Source organism: Denticeps clupeoides, chromosome 9 (genome assembly GCF_900700375.1).
Source record: "Denticeps clupeoides chromosome 9, fDenClu1.1, whole genome shotgun sequence".
Classification (NCBI taxonomy): domain Eukaryota; kingdom Metazoa; phylum Chordata; class Actinopteri; order Clupeiformes; family Denticipitidae; genus Denticeps; species Denticeps clupeoides.
In genome coordinates, this window is record NC_041715.1 from 9,697,354 (window position 1) to 9,719,771 (window position 22,418).

Sequence of the window (22,418 nt, forward strand, 5' to 3'; positions counted from 1 at the left end):
TGATATCACGCATACCTACACAGCTTCGAAATGAATTACGTTTCTTTTTTGGAGTTGAATTCTAAAAAATAAATTTTCTCACTGCTTTCAATTTAATGATAGAATCTTTATTCGCTGGTTTGGTATTCTTCTCACAGAAGTGTTTAACTCTGATTCCACACTTGCCAAAGCTCCAAAATTCTAAATGAAGGTATTACATTCAGTAATTAACATTCTATAAAGGAATGAGTGTGTAAAGAACAAATATAATATGTTAAGTTAAAGCATACAGCATACGGTGACACAACAAAATGTGTCCTCTGCTTTTATCCCATCACCCTTAGTGAGCAGTGGGCAGCCATGACAGGCGCCCAGGGAGCTCAGTGGCACTTTGGCGGATCGGGATTTGAACCGGCAACCTTCTGATTTCCTTAACCGCTGCGCCACCACTGCCCTGACAGGCCACCACGGCTCAAGTTGATTACAATGTAGTCAACAGAAATAGTGGTTGAATGATATTGTGATGAAATGCGCAACGCGAGGAATTCATGTCTCCCATAATGGCTCTACAAACATTCTTTTCAGTTCGCTAAATTGTGAAAGACACTCGTCCCTTTTGAATTCTAATCGTTTGAATGAAAAGGGTGCCATGCCCGAATTAATCACTTAGATTAACATTTATGGACAGACACGTGCAGTACTGCTTTAAATGTCGGGCCGAATGCACAACTATATAACAAACGTAAAAATAAAATAAAATGTTGAATGGAATTTAATTAACTCATAGCAGCACCTTAACCTGATTCAGGTGGCCTGCAGTCTGTCCGAGTCAGCGGAGGGACAAAGAAAAATGACGACATGCCAGTCTGTCGAGCCACCTACACTCCTGTGCGTATCTGTAGGTGGAAGCAATATATAGAACAGGACGAAACCCACGACGGCAATGAGAAATACCGGTCCACACGGTCACAGCACAACCTGCAGACGACCATTATTTCTCATTAAAACCGACAACAGGCACTTCGGTCTGTAACACTAACATTTAACGTTTTTTATGATCGCCCAATTGAATAAACAGGAAACATGGACGGAACATAAAAAAAGAAACATAAAAAAAAAACATGAACCAAACTCATAGAGCCAGATTAAAACTGAATTAATAAAATGTGAAGCGCAAAACAGCCAATCAAATTGCAACAGAGTTAGAATTGAGCAATCAAATCAAGAAATACGTATACGGTACAATTGTCCCGACTGGGTGCAGCTGGAGACACACTGGCAGCATTTGGGAGAGCAACTTTCCAGACACACACAAACAAAAACAGAAATGCAAAAAACAAATCCATGATTAAAAGCTAGGCCACCCGTAATCACACGGTTGCCGGTTCGAATCCCGATCCGCCACTGAGCCATTTACCGTCCCCACACACTGCTCACCAAGGGTGATGGTTAAAAGCAGAGAACGCATTTCGTTGTGTCACTGTGTGCTGTGCTGTGTATCACAATGAGAATCACTTCACTTTCACTAAGTGATTTCATGTTTAAATGAATTCTGCAGTAGTGGGATACACAATGCAAAAGCAAGAAAGTGAAATGTTGGTATTTTTAAAGGTTAATTTTGGAAAATGTTGTCTGCTTAAATAATGATCATAGCTTTTCCTATAGTAGCTCTTATTGGTAATCAATATTTGTTTTTGAAATAATTGTCTGCTCAACCCTGAGCATATAAGCCTGTTACGTATTGATGCGATGCACCTAACTGCATGCCTTGGAAGCGCACTAGGGACGGTTCCAGTCACTTATTTTACTTATTCTATGTTAATGTGTGTTTTTGAATATACATATAATATAATAAGCAAAGTGACGCAATCCCATCACTTTGCTTAATAAAGCAGTGAATGCCTTTCCACGGATAAAGTAATTAGCAGCATCCCTAAGAATGTAGAGAAGTTATTCAAATGAAAAGTCACAGGGTGCTGCAACCTCCACATTATTATACGTCTTTCTGCGCGCCAGACATGATGAATGCATATAGAGTCTGCGGGATTACTGACATTTTCCCTTTCTTCCAACTGTGGCACTGATCTGTTATATAACTATTACGAAAGGTAAAAGGTATTTAAGAAGTAAAATGTGGGCCCGAGCACATTTATTTTTTCCACATTCATTGAAGATCTTATCCTGGCTAGGTCTACATTCACCAACCCTTATCTGAAATGTTTGTAGAATATCTGTTGTTTTGATTTTGTTCAACATTCCTCCTATTTAAAGCAATCACTCAGCACCCTGCTATTCTACTAGGATTCCAAGTTGGAAATGTATTTTTGTCTCAGAATATAATTAGAATAATCAAGCTACCCCAGCGTAGTCTGTACGGAGTCTCTGTTCTTGATGTGCTAATGGGCCCTGGTGCAGCTTTGATCCCATCCCATGTAGTTTGGAGGAAAACCTAACCTTAGATGAAACCTAACTTTAAAAACAGATGAAAGTAACTGAGGCTAACTGTAGAAATGACTGAAACTGGCATAAACACCTCACAGGAGAAAATCTTGAATCTCTCCTGAAGCTGCAGTTCACATCTGATAAACATGAAACAGTCATCTTTAGGTCAAAGTGACCTCCTGATCTAATTATACGTCTCTGTGAACGAGGGAATGGGGTTCTTAACTCTTTTTTTTAATTAATAATTAATAAAAAAAATCACCACAAGAATGTTCCCTGCTCTTATTAAATGCTGATGTCTCAAAATGTGAATTTGTTCCAAACTTCTAGTGAACGTATGAACATTACTCCTCAGTTTTCGTTCCCACACTGGCAGCCGGCATCCTTTGATTATTTACACTTGAAGTGATAATGACATCATCATTTTTGAGCACAGCTGCGCTATTTGCATAGAAACATCACAGGCCCGAATCTGGGTTACAAAGCAGACAGCATTGTGATGTTTCTACGCCCGTTTCATTAATTGTTGGTGGGAACGGAATTATGAGCTGAAAGGCCCCGACTCGGACGTTCCAGTCCTGATGGATCTGCGGCTTCTGTACGACGGGCAGGTCACGAGCATTAGGACGAATCACCAGCTGCTTCTTTTTCAGAAATATGGCCATTTGCCTTTCATTTCATGTGTAGGTATAGTGTAAACATGGTTTATTTTTATGTGTTTTTTTTAGACATGCCTTGTTAAATGTTGTCATGACCCCCGTGACCTTCATTTTGCACTGTTTTTTTTTTTTGGCATCACAGGGTAAAAAAATGTGAAGATTATTATTTTTTTTAATGACACAGTAACTGGCCTTACACCACAGACATGCAATAGAACGTCAGAGATTTATTACAATTGTTAATCCAAAAACAGCAAGTACAACGTGTAACATCTGCCCGGGTGACCTAGACGAACCTAAATAAAAATACATGCTGTCTAAACACCGGCCCTCTCCTCATTATCACCTTAATTAACGCCTTAATTAACATGCAGGAAGAGGAATCCCCCACTGCCGCCCATACATAATTCCATAACTACACAGCTGGATGTTTTCAATATTCATCATATTTACATACGGCCGGGCAAATAATAATAATAATCTCCTTCTCTAGTGGACACGATGTAATTACTCGGCCCGTTTAAGGATGAATTCGATTTCTTTTCTTTTTCTTTTTTTTGTCTACGAGTTAAAAGTGGTTGTTTGAAGGTTGCGTGAACGTTTGGGTCGGACGGACGCGCGCGTCACTCCCGACAGAAGACGTACTCCGTGTAACTCGTCCAGATCTTGTCCTCCGTGGGGTCGCTGCTGGAGTACGAGCACGTGCCCGTGGAGCTGCACGCCACCATGTGGAAGCCGAACTCGGTCAGCTTGTCGAACGCCTGCTCCAGGAAATTGTACTTCAGGTAGTAGCGCGACGTGTAGCGCTCCGGGGGCCTGTCGGGGTCCCGGCTTTCGTTCAGCGTGTCCCCGAACACCTCCTTGGCGAGCGACGTTTTGCCGCACACCGTGATCCTCGCCACCCGCCGGAACTTGGCGTCGGTCTGGATGTCGCGGCCGATCGTGTACGAGCCGCGGTACCCGATGGTGATGTAGCCGGATTTCTTGGAGTCCGAGGACGGGGAGTAGGCGGACAGGGCGCCGGGCAGGGCGCCCCCCGCGCCGGGCTGGAGCGCAGCCTCCTCCGGGTCGCTCTGGCAGATCTCCTCGTTGATGGAGTTCTCCGCGCTCATCTTGGGGCTCAGGCGCCGCGACAGGTCGCGCAGCTGGAAGAAGTCCGCCTCCCTCTGGAGCCGGTTCTTCTCGGGGAAGTATTCGGGGAGCACGAGGTTCAGGTCCCGCAGGTAGTCTAGAATGTAGCGGAACAGAAAGCCGTCCCGGTCCAGGAAGTAGCGCCCTTTGCTGTCGCGGGCCAACTCCGCGGGGCTCTTCTTGCTGAACATGGTCCAGAGGAGCGAGTCCGGCACGGCGATCAGCGTCGTGTGGCGGGTCACGTACACCTGGCCGCCCACGTTCAGCTCGACGATCTCGGAGAACGGGGACGCGGACCCCGCGCCGTTGGAGACCCCCGGTTCCGTGTCCGCCAGAGCCATGGCGCGTTGCGCACGGGGGTTTGGCGATGCTCTGTCGACGGTGCTCCGGAACGGGAGCGCCGGCTTGCGGGATTTTCTTTAAATATGGTGCGTGGAGAAGAGGCGTGGGAAGTTGTGCAGACAGCTGATGTGAGTGGCACTTGTTAACCCTTTGCGGGACGACCTGATAAAAACCACCCATTGCTTCTGCGTGGCTGCTGTGATTATTGGTGGATTAAAAAAAATGTATTAAAATGCAACACTACAAAAAGAATGACATTTTTACATAAAAGCGCAAATGTACAGCTGTAACTAAATTAACGTGTCAATGTTTGTAAATGATATAATATTGCGTTTTGGTGATTTTCAATATTTCATTATGTTTTCTTATTTAGTCTTAATGTTTTTTTTTATTTTTATTTGTGGACTTCTGGACTGATGGCGCACAGGTGCTGATGAGAGCGACGCTGAGTTGACAAGAGTGACATCTAGCGGCCAAATCCGGGAACCCAGTTATCCCTTTTACTACAATAAACTTCAAAATCACATTTTCTTTTTAAAAATGCACCTTTGTCTATTTTTTGTGTTTGTTTAAATACATCTCTCTGTCGCAACTCCAGAGAAAAAAAACCTGCATGACCATCTTTGTGGACTTGTGGACTTTGTGGACTGGTGCCAGCAGAACTACCTCCAGATCAATACTGGAAAAACCAAAGAGCTGGTGGTAGACTTCCGCAGGCACAAACATCCTCCACTGCAACCACTGGACATCCAGGGTATGGCCATTGAGGCAGTGGAGAGCTACAAGTACCTTGGGGTTCACCTGAACAATAAACTGGACTGGACTCACAACACAAATGCACTTTATAAAAAAGGGCAGAGCAGGCTGTACCTGCTGCGGAGGCTCAGGTCTTTTGGAGTACAGGGACCACTCCTAAAGACTTTTTATGACTCTGTAGTGGCATCAGCCATCTTTCACGGTGTGGTCTGCTGGGGTAGCAGCATCTCCGCTGGGGACAGGAAGAGGCTGAACAGGCTGATCCGGAGGGCCAGCTCTGTTCTAGGATGCCCTCTGGACCCAGTGGAGGTGGTGAGTGACAGGAGAATGGTGGCTAAGCTGTCATCCCTGTTGGACAACATCTCCCACCCCATGCAGGAAACTCTGACAGCACTGAGCAGTTCCTTCAGTGGCAGGCTACTGCATCCACAATGTGGGAAGGAGAGGTTCAGAAGGTCTTTTCTTCCAACCGCTGTCAGACTCTATAACAAAGACCAAACAGCTGATCACACAAACACAGACAAACACACACACTTTGGCACATTCTGTTAAATTGTTAACTGTTTAAATTGTAAATTTGTACATATATACAGATACATATTTATGTTATTTTTTTGTGATGCTATTACCTCTATTTTTGCTTATATTACCTTCTGCTTCTGTCCACCTTCTGCCGTGACAAGTGCAATTTCCCACTTGTGGGACTAATAAAGGTTTATCTTATCTTATCTTATCTTCGACCAGTAGTTAAACTAGCTAAGGTTAACTAAATTTGTCACATACACAGTCATAAACGGTATGATATGCAGTGAAATGCTTTAGCGACTGCTATAGACCTCAATATTGCAAGTATACAATGAACAATGAACATAAGCCAAGCTAGAATCATCTACTAGCATTATGCTGTCTTCCTTTTTCAACAGGGATCTCTTTTAAAAGCCATAGAAAAGTGAAATATTGATTGTTATGTGATCTTGGTCTGCATACACAGGGTTATGTTGAACAATTGCTCTCTATGCCATCTACAGGCTTTGTGAAGTTTCGTTTCTATCATCACATCCATCTTTCTGTTAGGTTTCTATTGGATCAACATTCACCTTGAAACAACACTATCACAGAGCAAATTGCCTCACACCTCCAAGGTTGTGAGTTTGAATCCTGCCTGGGCGGAGTTTTCATGCTCTCCCCATGTTGGCACGGGTTTCCCCCAGGTTCTCAGTTTTTCTCCCTCCGTCCAATGGCATTCACACTAGGTGGACTGGTGACTAAATTGACCGTAGGTGTGAGTGGACTCTGGCAGCCACAACCCTGACTCACAGGACTAACACATAATGAGTGAGTGTGTGTGTGTGCATCACAGAGCATTTTTCCCAGCCCCCAATAATCACATTTAATACTGAACAATATTCCTCTCTGGCCTTCTTTGCATCACAGGTTTGCGTGACAGGTTCAATGTGTCGGGTGCTTACATCCAGGAGCCTTATTTAAATCTGCAGTTGGATTTTCATTTGAATGTTCCCGTTCCTGTTCCTTCTGTTCCTCCTCAGGATCTGTCCATCCTCTGTCATGACGATGTAAGATCTTAGATGTTTTTCCTCCAGAATAGTGGCTTTCTTGTTCCAGGTGTCATGTCTTGTCAATGGCACTACGCTTCTGGTCAGTTCATCATAACTTGCTTTTTGCCTCTCTTGTAGACACACTTGCTTCTGCTTTACAGCGTTCTTTCATTATGTGCTGAAGGGAAGTGTGTTCAGCAGCTGACGTTCCGTCAGAAGCTCAGCTGGAGACCTGCCATGGTCCAGTGGGGAACCTTGAACACTCAGCAGGGCTAGATATGGGTCTGAGCCGCTGTCGTGTGTTTTCTTGAGCAGCTGTCTGACTGTGTGCACCCCTTTCTCTGCTTTACCATTTGACAGAGCCTGCAAGGGGCTGGAAGTCACACGTTTAAAATCGAACTCTGGAAACTACTTGCAGCTATAATACAGTACTAATATAATACAGTTGCCACAATGAACAGTGTGAGGAATGCCGTGTCTTTGCCGGTGAAGTGTTACCGACACAAAATCCACACAGATAGCGGCGGAAACCAAGAAAACATCCAATGTATTGAATTTGGAAGATCTGCAAAGCAGTAATGTTCCCGCTTTATGTTTGGAGGAATGTACTGGCACCATAGAATTCAGCGGTTCAGTGGGCTCCTCAGGTCTCTTGAGTAGCTCCCAGAGGTTTCATTCAGGCCAAACTGTCTCTTTTGGGTGCTGGAAGCCACCTAGGTTCATGTACAATTAGCTGTGCATCACCATTTAGCTGTATCTTGAAGGTGAAAGGTGAAGTAGTCCGAATACCAATCATCTACAGACTCTACTTTGCTCTGATCATTAATGTTTGTGAAATGGCATCACCGTCTTACTAGAAACAAATTTTCAGATGCTTAGTCACCTTGTCACGTCCATCTGGAGATGATGACCTTTTCCTTTAACCCAGAAGGTTAAAACCCCACTTACTACCATGGTGTCCCTGAGCAGGACCCTAAGTGTCCTCAGGGGGACTGTCCCTGTAACTACTGATTGTAAGTCACTCTGGATAATGGCGTCCGTAAATGTAAATGGTCTAAGTTGGGCCGTGCTTCTAATGTTTCACTCACTGACTAACTTAGCCCCATTGTCCAGGTTGAGAGGAGTGACAATGGCATTTATATACAGTATCACAACGTCCTTCTCCACTTTATTCTCACTTAGTTGTTCAGTCTCATTTTGCTCAATGTCTTCGGATCCTGCTGTGCCTAAGAAATAGGAATCCCTCTACAATATGGACCTGTCCACTTCCTGTATGTTTCCCTAGTGGTTCTGTCCTTAGAACTTACTGCAGACTTTGCCTTAAGCCTGCCACTGGTTTGGTGCCAACATGTACCACATCTCTTACATAATGAGGAATCGGAGACCTTTTGAATGTTTTTGCATGATGCAGGGTTTATATGTCACAGCTCCAGAAATTGGAAGTTCGGTTTCACACATCATCCTCGCTGGCACGGTTTAGCTTTTAATGACCGTTTTTAAGCTCTCAGCTTAATTTTTCTTAGGCAAACCACTTCTCAAGAACTTTGTTGAACTTGCTCTCATTGCCTACGCTGGTGTACACAAACGTGCTGAGTACCTCTGGTGCCTGAGCTCCCGCTATGGTAAGTAGAAGCGCATTTTTATTTGCTTGCGGGTACATCGCAGTCCACATTCCCAGTCCAGTATCAAGTGGCTTCATACGTTGCGTGATGTAGCTCTCTGGACCATGGGGTGTTTCTTAAATGCAATGAAGAAAGAGGTTCCTTAAAATGAAATGTTTGTCCATTTTTTTTTTTTAACTGAACAGCACAAGTGTCTCATCTCCAGAATGGGTCAATTATTCTCTTGGTCTGTATACACACACAGCACAGTAATGAACATAAGCTCTCCATAGCCATCTCATCACAATGAATAGAAAAAGTGTACACACGCCTGTACAGTACAATACAATAGACTGGATCCATAAAAAACTGCTTTTCTAAAGGTGGTTATTAAAACAATGACAACAATAGAAATTAAACATCTAATAAACTGCCAACATTCTGATTGTGAAATAGTTTCTATGCCAGATGTTTCAGTTTCACTGCTAAATCCTAAACAAAATTCTAAATTGATGAAATTCAGTAAAGAGCATGGCTGAACTTTATAGCTGAATGGAGCAAGAAATGTGGCGTTACATAACACTTGAAATTGGTAAAACTTTCCCATTGTGAAAGCAGCGGCTTTGAGTCACTTCCATGTCTGGGTCGACTTGATAACTCTGGAAAGTTTACCATGTTTACCAAGCAATTTTTTTGCACATAAAAGGAGAGACATGGTCTAGAGTGGCAGACTGTATACAACCAGCAGAATCACAATGCTGTCCAAGGTACTGTTAAATATGTTATACATATTTGATGACAAAAATTCCTATTAGTAGTGATAGTATTGTTGTTACTGGTGTGGTTATTACAATTTGTTTAGTACATGTTTACTGCAGTCATTTACAGCATTTATCAGACGCCCTTATCCAGAGCGACTTACAATCAGTAGTTACAGGGACAGTCCCCCCTGGAGCAACTTAGGGTTAAGTGTCTTGCTCAGGGGCACAATGATAGCAAGTGTGATTTGAACCTGGGTCTTCTGGTTCATAGGCGAGTGTGTTACCCGCTAGACTACTACCAATCATGTTATGGTAATGCATATTGGCCCTTTTCACAGAGTGTCACGGGTAGTTTCGGCGCTGCGATCTGCTCTCTCAGATCTGCTCACCTGACAGATGCCGTGGTCAGGAGGACCAAGAGAATGATGTTAGACACCCTGGGAGTGGGTTTACTGGGGACCAGGACACAGGTGTTCAACAAACTTCTACAGTACAGCCAGGTTTGACACCGATGCGTTCTTTTATTTTGTCTACATACTTCTGATTGAAGCCGTCTGTTCTGAAATAAATAAGTGATATTTATATTTTTAACAGAGATACTCAGCTCAGGAAAACAGCAGGGTTTGGGGACGACCAGGTGTCATGCTCCCCCCTCAGTATGCCGCCTTTGTCAACGGAGTTGCAGTAAGACTAATTTAGTTAATATATATTAATATTATTATTTACATAATATATATATATAATATAAATATATATACACCACCAGTCAAAAGTCTGGACGCACCAAGTCTGTGGTGGTTATGGAGACTAAGACGGAGCCGTTTTGAAGAATCCAATGCAAGAAACATATTTAAACATATATATATATATTTTTTTTTATTTTTTTTTGCATGAGATAGTGAAGTATGTTTGATGAATCTGTTTTCTCAGTCGCCTTTTTAGTTTTACTTACGTGGCTGCTTTGTTCACTATTATCATAATCAAAAGTTGAATGAGTGAATGATTAATAAAATTCAGCGTAAACCTTCACGGCCTGCCTAAATTGGAGAGAAGCCAAGAAAGCCAAAAAAGAAGCCAAAAAATTCTGCCATCACAGCAAAAGCTCCCTGTTTTGGAGAGACTCAATTGTTGGGTTTATTACATAACTTCACATATGTTATTTCATAGTCCTGTGCCTTCAGTTTTTTTATAATGTGAAAAATTGAAGACCAATAAATGAGTGTGTCCAAACATTTGACAGGTAGTGTAACCTTGGCAACCAGTTTAGGTTGTTTCTTTTTTAAAAATCTACAAAATTTCAAATTTAAATGCAACCTTTCAGAAGAAACATGCCCTTAAATATCTGGAAACATATTTTGTATAAGGAGGAATAACCTCGTGTGATTGGCCAGCAGCATCGCACAATAAGTCTCCCCCATGTCTCTGTCAGGTTCACTCCATGGACTTTGATGACACGTGGCATCCTGCAACCCATCCTTCGGGCGCAGTCCTGCCCGCTCTGCTGGCTCTGGCGGACACACTGCCTGTGAGACCCACAGGAGAGGAACTGCTGCTGGCCTTCAGCGTGGGCATTGAGGTGCAAGGGCGCATCATGCGTTTCTCCAAGGAGGCCTTGGACATTCCGAAACGGTAAGACCCGCGACATGCACCTCAAGCCGGTGAAAACCCTGTGGGGGAGTTTAGAAACTATACAGTCATCGTAAATGATCCTCCTGCATGCTGTAGGTTCCACCCCCCTGCAGTGGTCGGCGTAATGGGAAGTGCAGCTGCCACGGCGAAGCTTCTGGGTCTCTCGCCTGCTCAGTGTGCTGCTGCCCTGGCTGTAGCAGCTTCATCTGCTGGGGCTCCGATGGCAAACGCTGCAACCCAAACCAAACCCCTCCACGCAGGCAATGCCGCTAGAAGAGGACTGGAAGCTTCACAACTTGCCTCTCTTGGCCTGGAAGGGAACAAAGAGATCCTGGACTTGGAGTCGGGATTCGGGATCTTCTACGGTGATTATTCCCCCAAAGAGCTGGCTGATGTTTCACCATCGGGTCACTACAGCTGGGTCCTGGAAGATCAGGATGTGGCTGTGAAGCGGTTCCCAGCTCACTTGGGAATGCACTGGGTAGCTGAAGCAGCCTCGGCTGTGAGGAGAAAACTTCTGGACAGCAACTCTTACCTCAGCCAGGTCAGCAGAATCACGGTGAAGGTGCCCCCGTCCAAATACGTCAACTGCCCCTTCCCCGGTACGGAGCACCAGGCCAGACATTCCTTCCAGTTCAACTGCTGCACAGCACTGCTGGATGGCCACGTCTCCATAGACTCTTTTAGCAGTGGTCAGATGAACAGGTCCACCCTGAAGGATCTCCTGTCAAAAGTCCATGTGGAACACCCGCAGGACAACCACGCCAGCTTTGACAGGATGTACGGTGAGGTAATCGTGGAAACAGCCCAAGGGGGGAAGTACGGCGCTCGCTGTGACACGTTTTACGGTCACTGGAGGAAGCCTTTAAGTCATGAGGACCTGGTCAAGAAGTTTCAGTCCAATGCCTCAAACGTTCTCACCCCAGAGGGCATCGAGGGCATAGTTCATACTATAGACCGTTTAGATGCAACAGAAGACTGCACCATTCTGGGTTCATACCTGCAAATGAACAAGCATCAAACACGCCCTCTGGACTTCAGCCTTTCAGAGCTGGATTGAAATTCTCTATTAATTAGTGCTTATCACTCTCTTAGGTGCAATTATTAAAAGGTTAATTAAATTGTCTTAAATTCAATTCCTTACATTTCTAATTGTGAAATTAAAATATATGTTGAAATAATAAATTATTTAATTCACTCAGTTTTCACTTGAAAAATTGCTAAAGGAAAATGTGATAAAAGTAACACCGTTTGATGAGAGGAGGGGGGAGAAGAAAGAAAAAAAAAAAAAAAAAAAAAAAAAAAATATATGTACGTCCAGGAATGAAAGAGCTTTATTTTATTTGGAGATCCAAACCAAAAACTGAAAAAAGTTATTCAGTTTCTGTAGAACATGGTCATTCGGTGTCAAAATACATCAGTGTAAAAGATTTATTTCTTTAAATCTCTTCATATGCATTCTTCAGGCAAGTTTCAGCACATCCTGCACCATTGTGCCGATGCCATCAAAGATCTCATGGAGAGGTGCTTTACACATAAAAGCACTAGTGGAGACGATCTTATTCTTCTCGTCGACATGCGATTCACTGACCGTCTTGCAGACGTGCTTGCAGCCCAGTTCAGTAATGGCTGCTGCGGTACCGGGAACATCTGGGCACCTAATAAAACATACATGCTTTACATCTCACTATTCGTAAATTAACATAAGTGATTGTCATTGTGATACACAACAGCACAGCACACATTGAAATTTGTCCTCTGCATTTAAGCAATCACCCTAAGTGAGCAGTGGGAAGCTATGACAGGCGCCCAGGGAGCAGTGTGTGGTGACTGTGCTTTGCTCAGTGGCACCTCAGTGGCACCTTGGTGGATTGGGATTTGAACCTGCAACCTTCTGATTTCGGAGCCACTTCCTTAACCGCTAGGCCACCACTGCCCCAGTTACAGGATGATTGGAATATTAACAAAGTTATGGGGAAGTGTGCTTTAAGCCGTGCAAAGGAAGAATATGACTGCTACAAATAAATACATATCAGCAGCCAGAGTTCCCACAAACCTTTCATCGTTCTCGTGACCCACGGTCACCTCGCAACCAGGGAAGACTTTGGCTGCCAGGACAGGGGAGATGCAGCAGAGGCCGATGGGTTTGTGCTCTGCATGGAAAGCCTTTAGAACCGTCTGGACTTGCTCATTCACACTGCAATCCTTCCCTTCCACTGCCCAGCTGCACAGGTTCTTAGCGGCTCCAAACCCACCTGGTGATAAAATATCCATTACACGCTCCTACACATCAGAAACTGCTCTGCTCACGTAACTTACTCCTACCTGGGAAGATAACAGCGTCTAGATCTTTCACATTAAGCTGCGACAGGTCCTGAATGTCACCTCGCGCCAGTCTAGCACTCTCCACCAACACGTTCCTCTTCTCCTCTGTAGGCGCACCCTTCAGATGGTCCACCACATGCATCTGGTCGATGTCAGGAGCAAACACTTTCACCTGCAGAATAAGATCGCAGAGAAGATTGAGAGAACTTTTGGGTGGGGCAGTGGCGTCCTAGCGGGTAAGGGAGTGGACCCATAACTTCAAGGTTGTAGGTTTGAATCCCCGAACCGCCAACGTGCTACTGATCAAAGTGTCGTCCCCACACACTGCTCCCTAAGGCGATGGGTTAAATGCTGTCACATTTCGTTGCTTGGACGGTCACTTCACTTTCACTACTGATCCAGAGGGAAATTCTGGAAAATTTGCATTCAAAAGTTTCGATTTTTAAAAAATGTTCTGGCGCCTACAAGTCACTAGAGGCTAGAGGTCCAAAATATATATATATTTTTTTTCTTTTAAACTAAAATTGTGTTTTAAGCCGCGTAAACGAAGACTAGGACAGCAAATAAACTACACAAATGCACTACAGTTCGAATTCAAAGTCACCAGCCCTAAACTACGCAAGAGCCACCTGTTCCGGAAAACAGGACGATGCTGGCTGTGAACCACGCGGGTTTTTTTTTTTTCTAGCTGCACGGCGACACTCACACTCGCTCCCTGGCGACTCAGGTGCACAAGGACCGCAGACGCCTCGTGGATCTCGCTGCCGTCGAAGACGCCGCAGCCGGCCAGCACCACCGCCACTCGCTTCGCCATTTTTCCGGCGCGCTTGTTCCAGACGCACGTTGGCAAGTTTCACTCTGCGTGTAACAGGGGAGAAACTTCATTTTTGCGTTTTTATTTTCGTGTAAATGTGTGGTTGTGCATTTTTAATTCGGACAAAATATGTTGGGTTTGTAAATGTTTAATCTAAGGTCATTCCATGGGAACGTCCTCTGGGGCGGATATTACGTCACAAGACATGTGTTTTGTCGGATTGTCCTACCTTGTCAGAATTTCCTACCGAATCATTTTTATAGCGACTGTTCCAGCTAGCTGGACAATTGCGACGTGCAACGTGCTTATATATAACAATTATACTGTTATACGGTCCATAAAACCCAAGTAGTATGTTGCGATAGCTCAGAAACACCAATCAGATTGTCCTACCCCGAATATTAATTATGACACGTTATTGTCCAGAAACCCCAGGTGTGTTCTGATGGCGTGTCATAAGTGTTTGGTGCTGTGCTTACCGTGTTTCCCTTCAAGCACTCCAACTAAACTTTAAAAACCGCGCGATGGCAGCGTGCATTTATAGGTGTGCGCATGCGCAAATTGCCTATGGTGGGACGTTTCGATAAGTAGGATGAAATGACAGAACACCTGGCTTTTGTTTTGCTGGACGGAGGCGAGGCTCGGAGCACGTTTTACTCTTTTCTATCGGTTCAAATTTAAATAGAAGGTTTAGTTTAATTTGTAGTAAAAGTAACTATATGTGCTCTGTTATATTGGTAGTCATACATTGTTTTAAATTACTTTTGGGAGCACGTGTTAGCCGGATTAGCCTGGGCATGTTACCAGCTGCCGGTTAGTCTTTTTTTTTTTATTGGTGTGCTCCTGTGGTAAAGATGGATTATTAATTATGCACTGACATTGTTTTGTGGATGTATGTAAATTCTTCATACACATACGGTATTGACCGTGAAGACGGTCTTTAAAGACGAGAGAAGAACAACGACGATGTTATTTCAAGTCACGTGGTATGCCTGGACGCTGCATTTTGGTTAAATGTTTTTATTTGCGCGACACTATATAATTTTTTTCTCATATTAATATATATTCTATGGACTCGAAATTAGCTTGTGCTAGCGTCAGATATTTTATTTTATTATTCAGTACATACCAATAAAACTTTTATTAGGAGCTCTCGTTAATTGAAGTACATGGGTGTCGTTATATTACACAACGACATAAGGTACGTTTATTTCATAAAAACAAGTAAATTTTTACATTTTATCTGAAAGCTCAATATTTACTCTCGTGTGGTGTCACTATTTTCAAAGCTTACTGCGACAGGCCGAGAGTCGACAGGCTGTATCTCAAATACCTCTTTACTCTTGACTGTCTCAATTCAGAACCCTTGTGGAGTTGAAGTAAATAATTGGAGACTTTCCCCAAATTAAATATAATGTGAAACTTGACTCATTTTATTTAATTGATGTTTTTATTTCCTGTTCATCAAATCCATGTCATATTATGTTTTAATTTTCAACTTAAAGTATTAAATTACGTTTTGTTTAATGATTGACTAATGTATCTATGTAATTTTGGCACCCGTAACCCTCCCTATATAGTAATAGAGGAATACATCGTTCAATTTTATGACAATGGGAGAACTATATTGTGGCTTTTAGACCATCTAATATATCAGGGTGAATACAGTTAACTGATTACTCCTGGTGTTACGATTGGCTGTAATCTACACCATTTAATCTGAGTAAAAATCAGTACATAAATAGTTTCTGTGCCTAAGACTATAGTTAGTTGTAAAAAAATGTTTAAACATAGCACGCTTTATAAGCCCAGCTGGCGTGGTGCAACAGATCCTTCGTAGCTGACACGAAGTTCCTAAATTCACATTATTACAACATTTCTACAAATGGGTTGGGAAAAGAGCGCCACCTGAGTGTCATTTTTAAGCGCAGCAATTTAATTTCTCGATGCGTGGCGCCATCTGCTGGACAGAAAGACAAGGGAACGATGGGTCGGTAGACTCCGTCTGACATCTAATCAAAATGTAAATGAAGAGCTTTTCTGAGCAGCTTGTCTTTATAATTATTAATGAAAGTGCTAATCCAAACCATGATTGATTTTATAAACACCCTTTTAAAAAAACAGGTGTTATGGAATGGCGTGTCCTTCAGGGCTGGCATTGGTTTAAGCTTTTTTGGCGCATTCATCTCTGGTAAATTATCTACATTCAGCTATATGGTTCCTTCAATACATTCCGGAGACTAATGTCTTATTTGTATGTGAACATGTATCCATGAAACTAGCCTAGAAATAATTCCGGAACCAAAACCTTGCCCGTTCTGAAATGCCGTTCCTGCTGCTGGGTTTGACCTTGTGCAAATCTTTTTACTTTTGATAATTACAAGTTTTTTGTTTAACTCAATTGGACGTTCAGAGAGAGGATCTGTACTTTTACTATAAAAACATTTTATGTGGGCAGGCGCATGGTACCCCACTGACATTTATCCAATGCTGTACATCGCTTGGTTAAGTCAGAAATAAACGAGAACCTCCACATTGAAGAGATGATTTATGTACTTGTGTAATGTGATTATAAAATTGTATACTAAACAACGGCAGTAAACAAGCATGTACAGTTTTCCACATGTTAAAGAATATTTATTATGAAGATGACAGTAACAGCTTGACAGCTGAGGGACACATAGCAATTCTTCTTCTGCTCGGGTTCTGATGAGTCCATAGGACTTAGGTGTCCCTGATGAGCTTGGTCAGCTTCTGAATCTTGGTCTTTGTGGACATGTCCGCATATTTGTCCCCAATGCTGACTATCATGCCACCAAGGATTGCCGGGTCAGACTAAGGTGAAGAAGAGGAGACATAACCTGGTCACACCATAAATCCTTCTTCCATGTTGTTTAAGTATGCAGCACATATGATTTATGATTAATGCACATAAAAAATATGCCTACCTTAGTTTCGAGCTTGATGGTTTCTCCCTTTGCTAAGAAACCATTCAGAGCAACCTTCAGTTCTGACAGATTCGCTTCATCTAGAGGCTAAAATAAAATAAAAAATAAAAAACACACACACTCATAAACCCAACAAATCTAACATCAGAGCAAGATAGAACGTGTGAGAAATTGGTGCGTATTCCTCTGCTCTGTATAAGCTGCACAGTACAGTACACACTACAGATGAAAAGGACTAGATGCGTGTGAGCGACCAGAGTAAAAACTTCCCAAAATGACTCGGAACTGGCACCAAAACAAGATGCAGCCAGGTCATAAGGAGCAGGCAGTGCAAGTGAGGTGACTTGGGATGTGAAAGCTGTGGTGCCAGCACAGTAGGGGTGTTGAAATTAGTCGTATAGTCGATGCTTCGCAATGCAGATGTTGACTATTCTGCATCGACGCGGTGCAGAAAATAATCGATTACATGATGATGACGTGGTTTGGTGATTTTCTGACGCCAACATAAAAATTCTTGTTAAAAAGTGGTGCCGGTGGTGACCGTGGTGTCCTGATCTGAGCACAGCGCCAGTCCGAGTAAGAGTTTTGTGCTGCGCGGCCCGCCACTTAGTGGACTTACGCATGCACCGCGATCAAAGTTGAAGTTTTTTCTTAATTTCTGTAACTTTGAATGCAGCGTGCCGTGACGTATTTTTGTACGACCAACAGAATAAAAGCAGGCTAGTCTGTCTTGTATTTGAAAACATCATGTGACCATGTGACATCAACACAAAGGCATCGTAATCGAATCGAGATACCAGTGACTTTTTTTTTTTTTTCACGCCTCTACTGCACAGTGAAAAAGGAGCATGGTGCTACTAATCAGTAATCAATACTGCTCTCAGACCAAAATAATTTAAAACAAGGATTCCCTAAACGGGACCTATTGACCAGGACATATTTACAGCAGCATCTAGAGGGCTGTTCTGTCACGTCTCATTGACGTAGGGTGGTATTAGCCTAGTGGGTAACACATTTGTCTATGAACCAGAAGACCCAGGATCAAATCCCACTTACTACCATTGTGTCCCTGAGCAAGACACTTAACCCTACGTTGCTCCAGGGGGGGACTGTCCCTGTAACTACTGATTGTAAGTCGCTCTGGATAAGGGCGTCTGATAAATGCTGTAAATGAAAAAATGAATTTCACCCTGATAACACACAACCAACCCAAAACCAAGAGACCTGGCTGCATCACTTGCTGACCTTCATAGACTGTGGATATTCTGAAATAAGAAGTCCTGGGAATTCCACCAAGAGGAGTACAAGTTCTTTAACTTTACCACCTTAGCTTTTGTGACACAGTCAACCAAAAATCACGGTGAGGAGCTTTCTGAAGATCGCAAGTAAACATTAACAGAATAATTTGTGACAAAAAAACAAAAACAAGACAGAGAAAGCAAACATACCTGTGCAGTGGTGACCGTGCAGGTAACCTCTCCACGATGAGCGCTCATCATCTTGCTAAAAGCGGTGATGACATCAGGGGTCAGGGTCAAGCGGCCATTTTCCGCCAGAACATCTAACCGGAAGAGAACAGCAAGTTAACACAATCAAGTCTACTTTATTTCTGGAGTCGTTTAACCGCAGGTCCACCGCACAAGAAGTATAAAGTAATATAGTAATATACTACCAGGGTGGTAGTAGCCTAGTGGGTAACACACTCGTCTATGAACCAGAAGACCCAGGTTCAAATCCCGCTTACTACCATTGTGTCCCTGAGCAAGACACTTTACATTTACATTTATGGCATTTGGCAGACGCCCTTATCCAGAGCGACTTACAACGTGCTTTCAAGTTACCATCGATGAAGTCATCAGTTCTGCTTCACTAGGACCCCAACTATGAATACATCTACTTAATTCACTCTGTTGTAGATTCTGTACACAAAGTTCAACAACAAAGTTCGACAACACAATTTAATCTAAATATTCTTTAAAGAGGAAGGTCTTGAGCTGTCGTTTGAAGGTGCTCAGTGACTGAGCTGTTCTGACCTCGAGGGGAAGTTCATTCCACCACCGAGGGGCCAAGACAGAGAAGAGTCTAGATGAATGTTTTCCTTTTACCTTCAGAGATGGAGGGACCAGGCGAGCAGTACTGGAGGCTCGGAGTTTACGAGGTGCAGTGCGAGGTGTAATAAGGGCTGTGAGGTAGGATGGTGCTGCTCCATGTTTGGCTTTGTAGGCCAGCATCAGTATTTTGAACCTGATGCGTGCAGCTACTGGGAGCCAGTGGAGGGAACGTAGCAGAGGGGTGGTGTGGGAGAATTTGGGAAGGTTGAAGATCAGTCGTGCTGCTGCATTTTGTAGTAGTTGTAGAGGTCGGATGGTACATAGTGGTAGACCACCTAGAAGGGAGTTACAGTAGTCCAGTCGTGAGATTACTAAGGACTGAACCAGTAGTTGGGTGGCCTGGGTTGACAGGTAAGGGCGGATTCGTTTGATATTGTAGAGAAGGAATCTACATGAGCGGGAAAGATTGCTGATGTGAGTTGAGAAGGAGAGTTGGTTGTCTATTGTTACGCCAAGGTTGCGGGCTGTTGTAGAAGGAGAGAGCTGCAAGTTGTCTGGGTAAATAGCAAGATCCTGATGTGGTGAAGAATCTGCTGGAATGAATATTAGTTCCGTTTTGGTGGGATTGAGTTGGAGGTGATGGGCTGTCATCCAAGACGAGATGTCTGTTAGACATGCAGAGATTTTGGAAGCAGCATGAAGATCAGAGGGAGGAAAGGAGAAGAGGAGTTGTGTGTCGTCAGCATAGCAGTGGTAGGATAAACCATGTGAGGAAATGACCTCACCAAGTGTTCTCGTGTAGAGGGAGAAAAGGAGAGGACCTAGCACCGAGCCTTGAGGGACACCAGTGGAGAGTCTACATGAGGTAGAGGTGGATCCTTTCCAAGTCACTTGGTAAGATCGCTCATCAAGGTCACTTAACCCTAAGTGACCCCAGGCGGGGGATTATCCCTGTAACTACTAATTGTAAGTCGCTCTGGATAAGGGCGTCAGGTAAATGCTGTAAATGTAAATGTAGTTGGAGAGTAAAAGCTATAAAATTGTAAAATATGGGAAGGCTGAATAAAAAAAAAAAAAAAAACCTTTTAAATCTGAACGTCTGAAGAAAACAACATTAAAATATATGAAGAGTAAAAACTTTAAAGGTCTGGAAAAGCTAAAGCGAACAGATGAGTTTTAAGCCTGTATTTAAAAGCAAAGATGTTAGGGGAAAAATTGAATGTCAAGAGGTAGCTGGTTCCACAGGCTGCAATTGCGAAGGGTCTGTTACCCTTCTGCTCAAGGCGAGATCAGGGGATGTGGAGGTCTCAAGAGCTCAAGAATCTAGGAGTTGGCTGAAAAAGTATGAAAGACCTGTTATGTAAGGCCTGTCCATTTATGGCCTTAAAAATTAGCAAAAGGTTTTAAACTGAATTCTAAAATGAAGCATTGCAGTTTCTCTATGATTGGATGTAAAAATGAGCACAGATGTATTTTTTAGTTAAGTTAATTTTTTTTTCTGGGAAAACACTGACACGACTTCCTGTCTGCACCAAATATTGTGGTTTATAAATGGTGTTGATGACGTAATTTCAGCAAATGCCCCCTCAACTTCTATAGGCCGCTCTCCTCCTCATTACAATTTAGAGCTACAGACACCAAAACTATGCGTCCTGGGTAAATCTCATTGTGGGACTGGATAAAAGTTGCTGCAATTCTGCACCACGGCTAATTTTTCAGAAAAAGACTTCAGATACAGCATTATGGGACCACTTCAACCTATATAAGAGCAAAAAAAATCCTACCCAGCCAAACAAATCAGCACAACAGATGCAGTAAGGTGACAGTGTAAATATAAACTAGATACTTTCAGTGAGAAGCAGTCCATTGTACACCAAAAAAAAAAAAAGTCAGCATGACCATAACAACAATAATAGATAGATAATTTATTAAACGAACAAGCTAATAACATGCCATTGCATTGCTCAACTTACTGATGAGGTTGATGGTAATGGGGGAGAGCTTTTCCTTGGTGAGGGCATCAGTGAAGGTCTTCTGCTTGATGTTGCGCTTGACATGGGGGTTCATCACAACGCCAGACAATTTGGGGTCTTTAATCAGGCGCTGTGGGGAACGAGAAACGTGTCGGTTTCCAACAAAAGGCAGGAGGTTGATGTTAGAAAATTAAAAGAAGAACTCACAGCCACACGCCCCAGCTCTTGCTCCACCTGGTCCAGCTTCTTCTGCTTGCTGGCTGCAGAAAACAACGCAGTAGCATATCGACCTTCCACGCCGTACACCTGGATAGGCGGCTGCGGACAGACAACCGGGAAAGTGTTAAGCACAGATAAAGATGGTGTTGGGTGACGTGCGTGCGGCAACTAAGAACAGTTAAGCTAGAACGTGAGAGAATTTTTCCAGACATGCAACTTGCCATCACCGACCTACACATGAACCAACAAAGATCCATTTGTTTTAGTAGTCAAAACTAATCATTCTGATTTAGTTTCTGTGGGGGGAATTAACAGTGTAACTTAGAATAACTTACCTTAACCAACTTCGCTACTGGTCGGATGACCGATGTGCTGAGCTGGCGCACCTAAGGGACAAGAAAGAGCAAATATTATATATAAAATAAACCACACACACCACACCACTCGGGATTGAGTGAATAAACCGCAAGATGAGACCAGGAATTACAGAAATACAAAAATAAACCTTCAACCGGCATGTAGCACAGCTGAAAATGTACTCCAGGTCGCGCTTCGGCCATTTCAGATACTCACAGATCCCAGCGTCAAGTAAACGCTGTTACCTACGGAATATCTACGGTTACGCAACTAAAGTGGTTCGAACTTCCATTGCATGTCTTGTTCTGAACTAATTCAAGGGGCCGTTCAGCGCACCGTCAATAAGTAGCTGAGACGAACGCGGTCTCGTAGCGCAATTTCTGATCAAAATACACACAATTATGAGGACTGAAAGAGTCTCTCAAAGCGAGAAAAGACTTAACGTCAGACACAAGGGCGTATCACGACATTTTACAGCGAAAACCAGAAAATATTTCCGAATGTCATACCTGCTGTCCCAGACCTGCCGCTGCCATTTTCTCCTGCGACTGTGTAGGTCAAAACACTTGCGCATGCGCGATGGTCGCACAATTAATACGTCTACGTAGCCGCATGGGCACCTGGGAGATGTAGTTATTAATTACAGTAGTTATTACTTGTAGTTACTATTTTTTAAAGAGGATTTCTAAGTTTACGTGGACATTCACATTGAACGATGGGATTTGAGTGAGTGGAGTAGATGCCTTTTAACAATGTATTATGTTTTTTTTTACAATTAATGAAGCAATTAAAGCATGAGCATTAAAGCATTAAATAATTTATTTAATTGTACCTCCTCCAAAAATCATTGTTGCCATTGTTGCCTAAATGAATGT

At 43.2% G+C, this 22,418-nt stretch overlaps 4 protein-coding genes across 4 annotated transcripts; 1 reads left to right on the forward strand and 3 right to left on the reverse strand.

Annotated features, from left to right (window-relative positions):
- Positions 1 to 3,287: 3,287 nt before the first annotated feature.
- Positions 3,288 to 4,645, reverse strand: kctd12.1 (potassium channel tetramerisation domain containing 12.1). Its single transcript, XM_028991485.1, has one exon. The coding sequence runs from the start codon at positions 4,550 to 4,552 to the stop codon at positions 3,704 to 3,706; it is 849 nt and encodes a 282-aa protein (XP_028847318.1). The 5' UTR covers positions 4,553 to 4,645; the 3' UTR covers positions 3,288 to 3,703.
- A 4,576-nt stretch (positions 4,646 to 9,221) lies between these two features.
- acod1 (aconitate decarboxylase 1) lies at positions 9,222 to 11,916 on the forward strand. Its single transcript, XM_028991342.1, has 5 exons — positions 9,222 to 9,233; positions 9,566 to 9,727; positions 9,822 to 9,911; positions 10,657 to 10,856; positions 10,953 to 11,916. Exons 1-5 carry the CDS (start codon positions 9,222 to 9,224, stop codon positions 11,914 to 11,916), a joined length of 1,428 nt encoding a protein of 475 aa, XP_028847175.1.
- A 252-nt stretch (positions 11,917 to 12,168) lies between these two features.
- LOC114796951 (glutamine amidotransferase-like class 1 domain-containing protein 3A, mitochondrial) lies at positions 12,169 to 14,176 on the reverse strand. Its single transcript, XM_028991494.1, has 4 exons — positions 13,888 to 14,176; positions 13,182 to 13,353; positions 12,913 to 13,111; positions 12,169 to 12,514 (listed from the first exon to the last, which is right to left on the reverse strand). The coding sequence occupies exons 1-4, from the start codon at positions 13,993 to 13,995 to the stop codon at positions 12,319 to 12,321; spliced, it is 675 nt and encodes a 224-aa protein (XP_028847327.1). The 5' UTR covers positions 13,996 to 14,176; the 3' UTR covers positions 12,169 to 12,318.
- A 2,434-nt stretch (positions 14,177 to 16,610) lies between these two features.
- On the reverse strand, positions 16,611 to 22,144 carry atp5po (ATP synthase peripheral stalk subunit OSCP). Its single transcript, XM_028991492.1, has 7 exons — positions 22,053 to 22,144; positions 21,522 to 21,572; positions 21,175 to 21,285; positions 20,968 to 21,097; positions 18,392 to 18,504; positions 16,944 to 17,030; positions 16,611 to 16,830 (listed from the first exon to the last, which is right to left on the reverse strand). The coding sequence occupies exons 1-7, from the start codon at positions 22,077 to 22,079 to the stop codon at positions 16,720 to 16,722; spliced, it is 630 nt and encodes a 209-aa protein (XP_028847325.1). The 5' UTR covers positions 22,080 to 22,144; the 3' UTR covers positions 16,611 to 16,719.
- Positions 22,145 to 22,418: the final 274 nt, after the last annotated feature.

Bases quoted from the DNA above. Each gene is read 5' to 3' on its own strand.
- acod1 (XM_028991342.1), top strand. The intron at 9,728-9,821 runs GTTTGACACCGA...TATTTTTAACAG, and splicing joins AACTTCTACAGTACAGCCAG to AGATACTCAGCTCAGGAAAA. The intron at 9,912-10,656 runs GTAAGACTAATT...TGTCTCTGTCAG, and splicing joins CCTTTGTCAACGGAGTTGCA to GTTCACTCCATGGACTTTGA.
- kctd12.1 (XM_028991485.1), bottom strand. From the start codon at position 4,552: ATGGCTCTGGCGGACACGGAACCGGGGGTCTCCAACGGCGCGGGGTCC.
- LOC114796951 (XM_028991494.1), bottom strand. From the start codon at position 13,995: ATGGCGAAGCGAGTGGCGGTGGTGCTGGCCGGCTGCGGCGTCTTCGAC. The intron at 13,354-13,887 runs GTGAGTGTCGCC...CTTATTCTGCAG, and splicing joins TGAGTCGCCAGGGAGCGAGT to GTGAAAGTGTTTGCTCCTGA. The intron at 12,515-12,912 runs GTTTGTGGGAAC...ATGTTTTATTAG, and splicing joins GGTCACGAGAACGATGAAAG to GTGCCCAGATGTTCCCGGTA.
- atp5po (XM_028991492.1), bottom strand. From the start codon at position 22,079: ATGGCAGCGGCAGGTCTGGGACAGCAG. The intron at 21,286-21,521 runs GTAAGTTATTCT...GTCTGTCCGCAG, and splicing joins CAGTAGCGAAGTTGGTTAAG to CCGCCTATCCAGGTGTACGG. The intron at 17,031-18,391 runs GTATGTTTGCTT...ATTTTATTTTAG, and splicing joins GCACGGTCACCACTGCACAG to CCTCTAGATGAAGCGAATCT.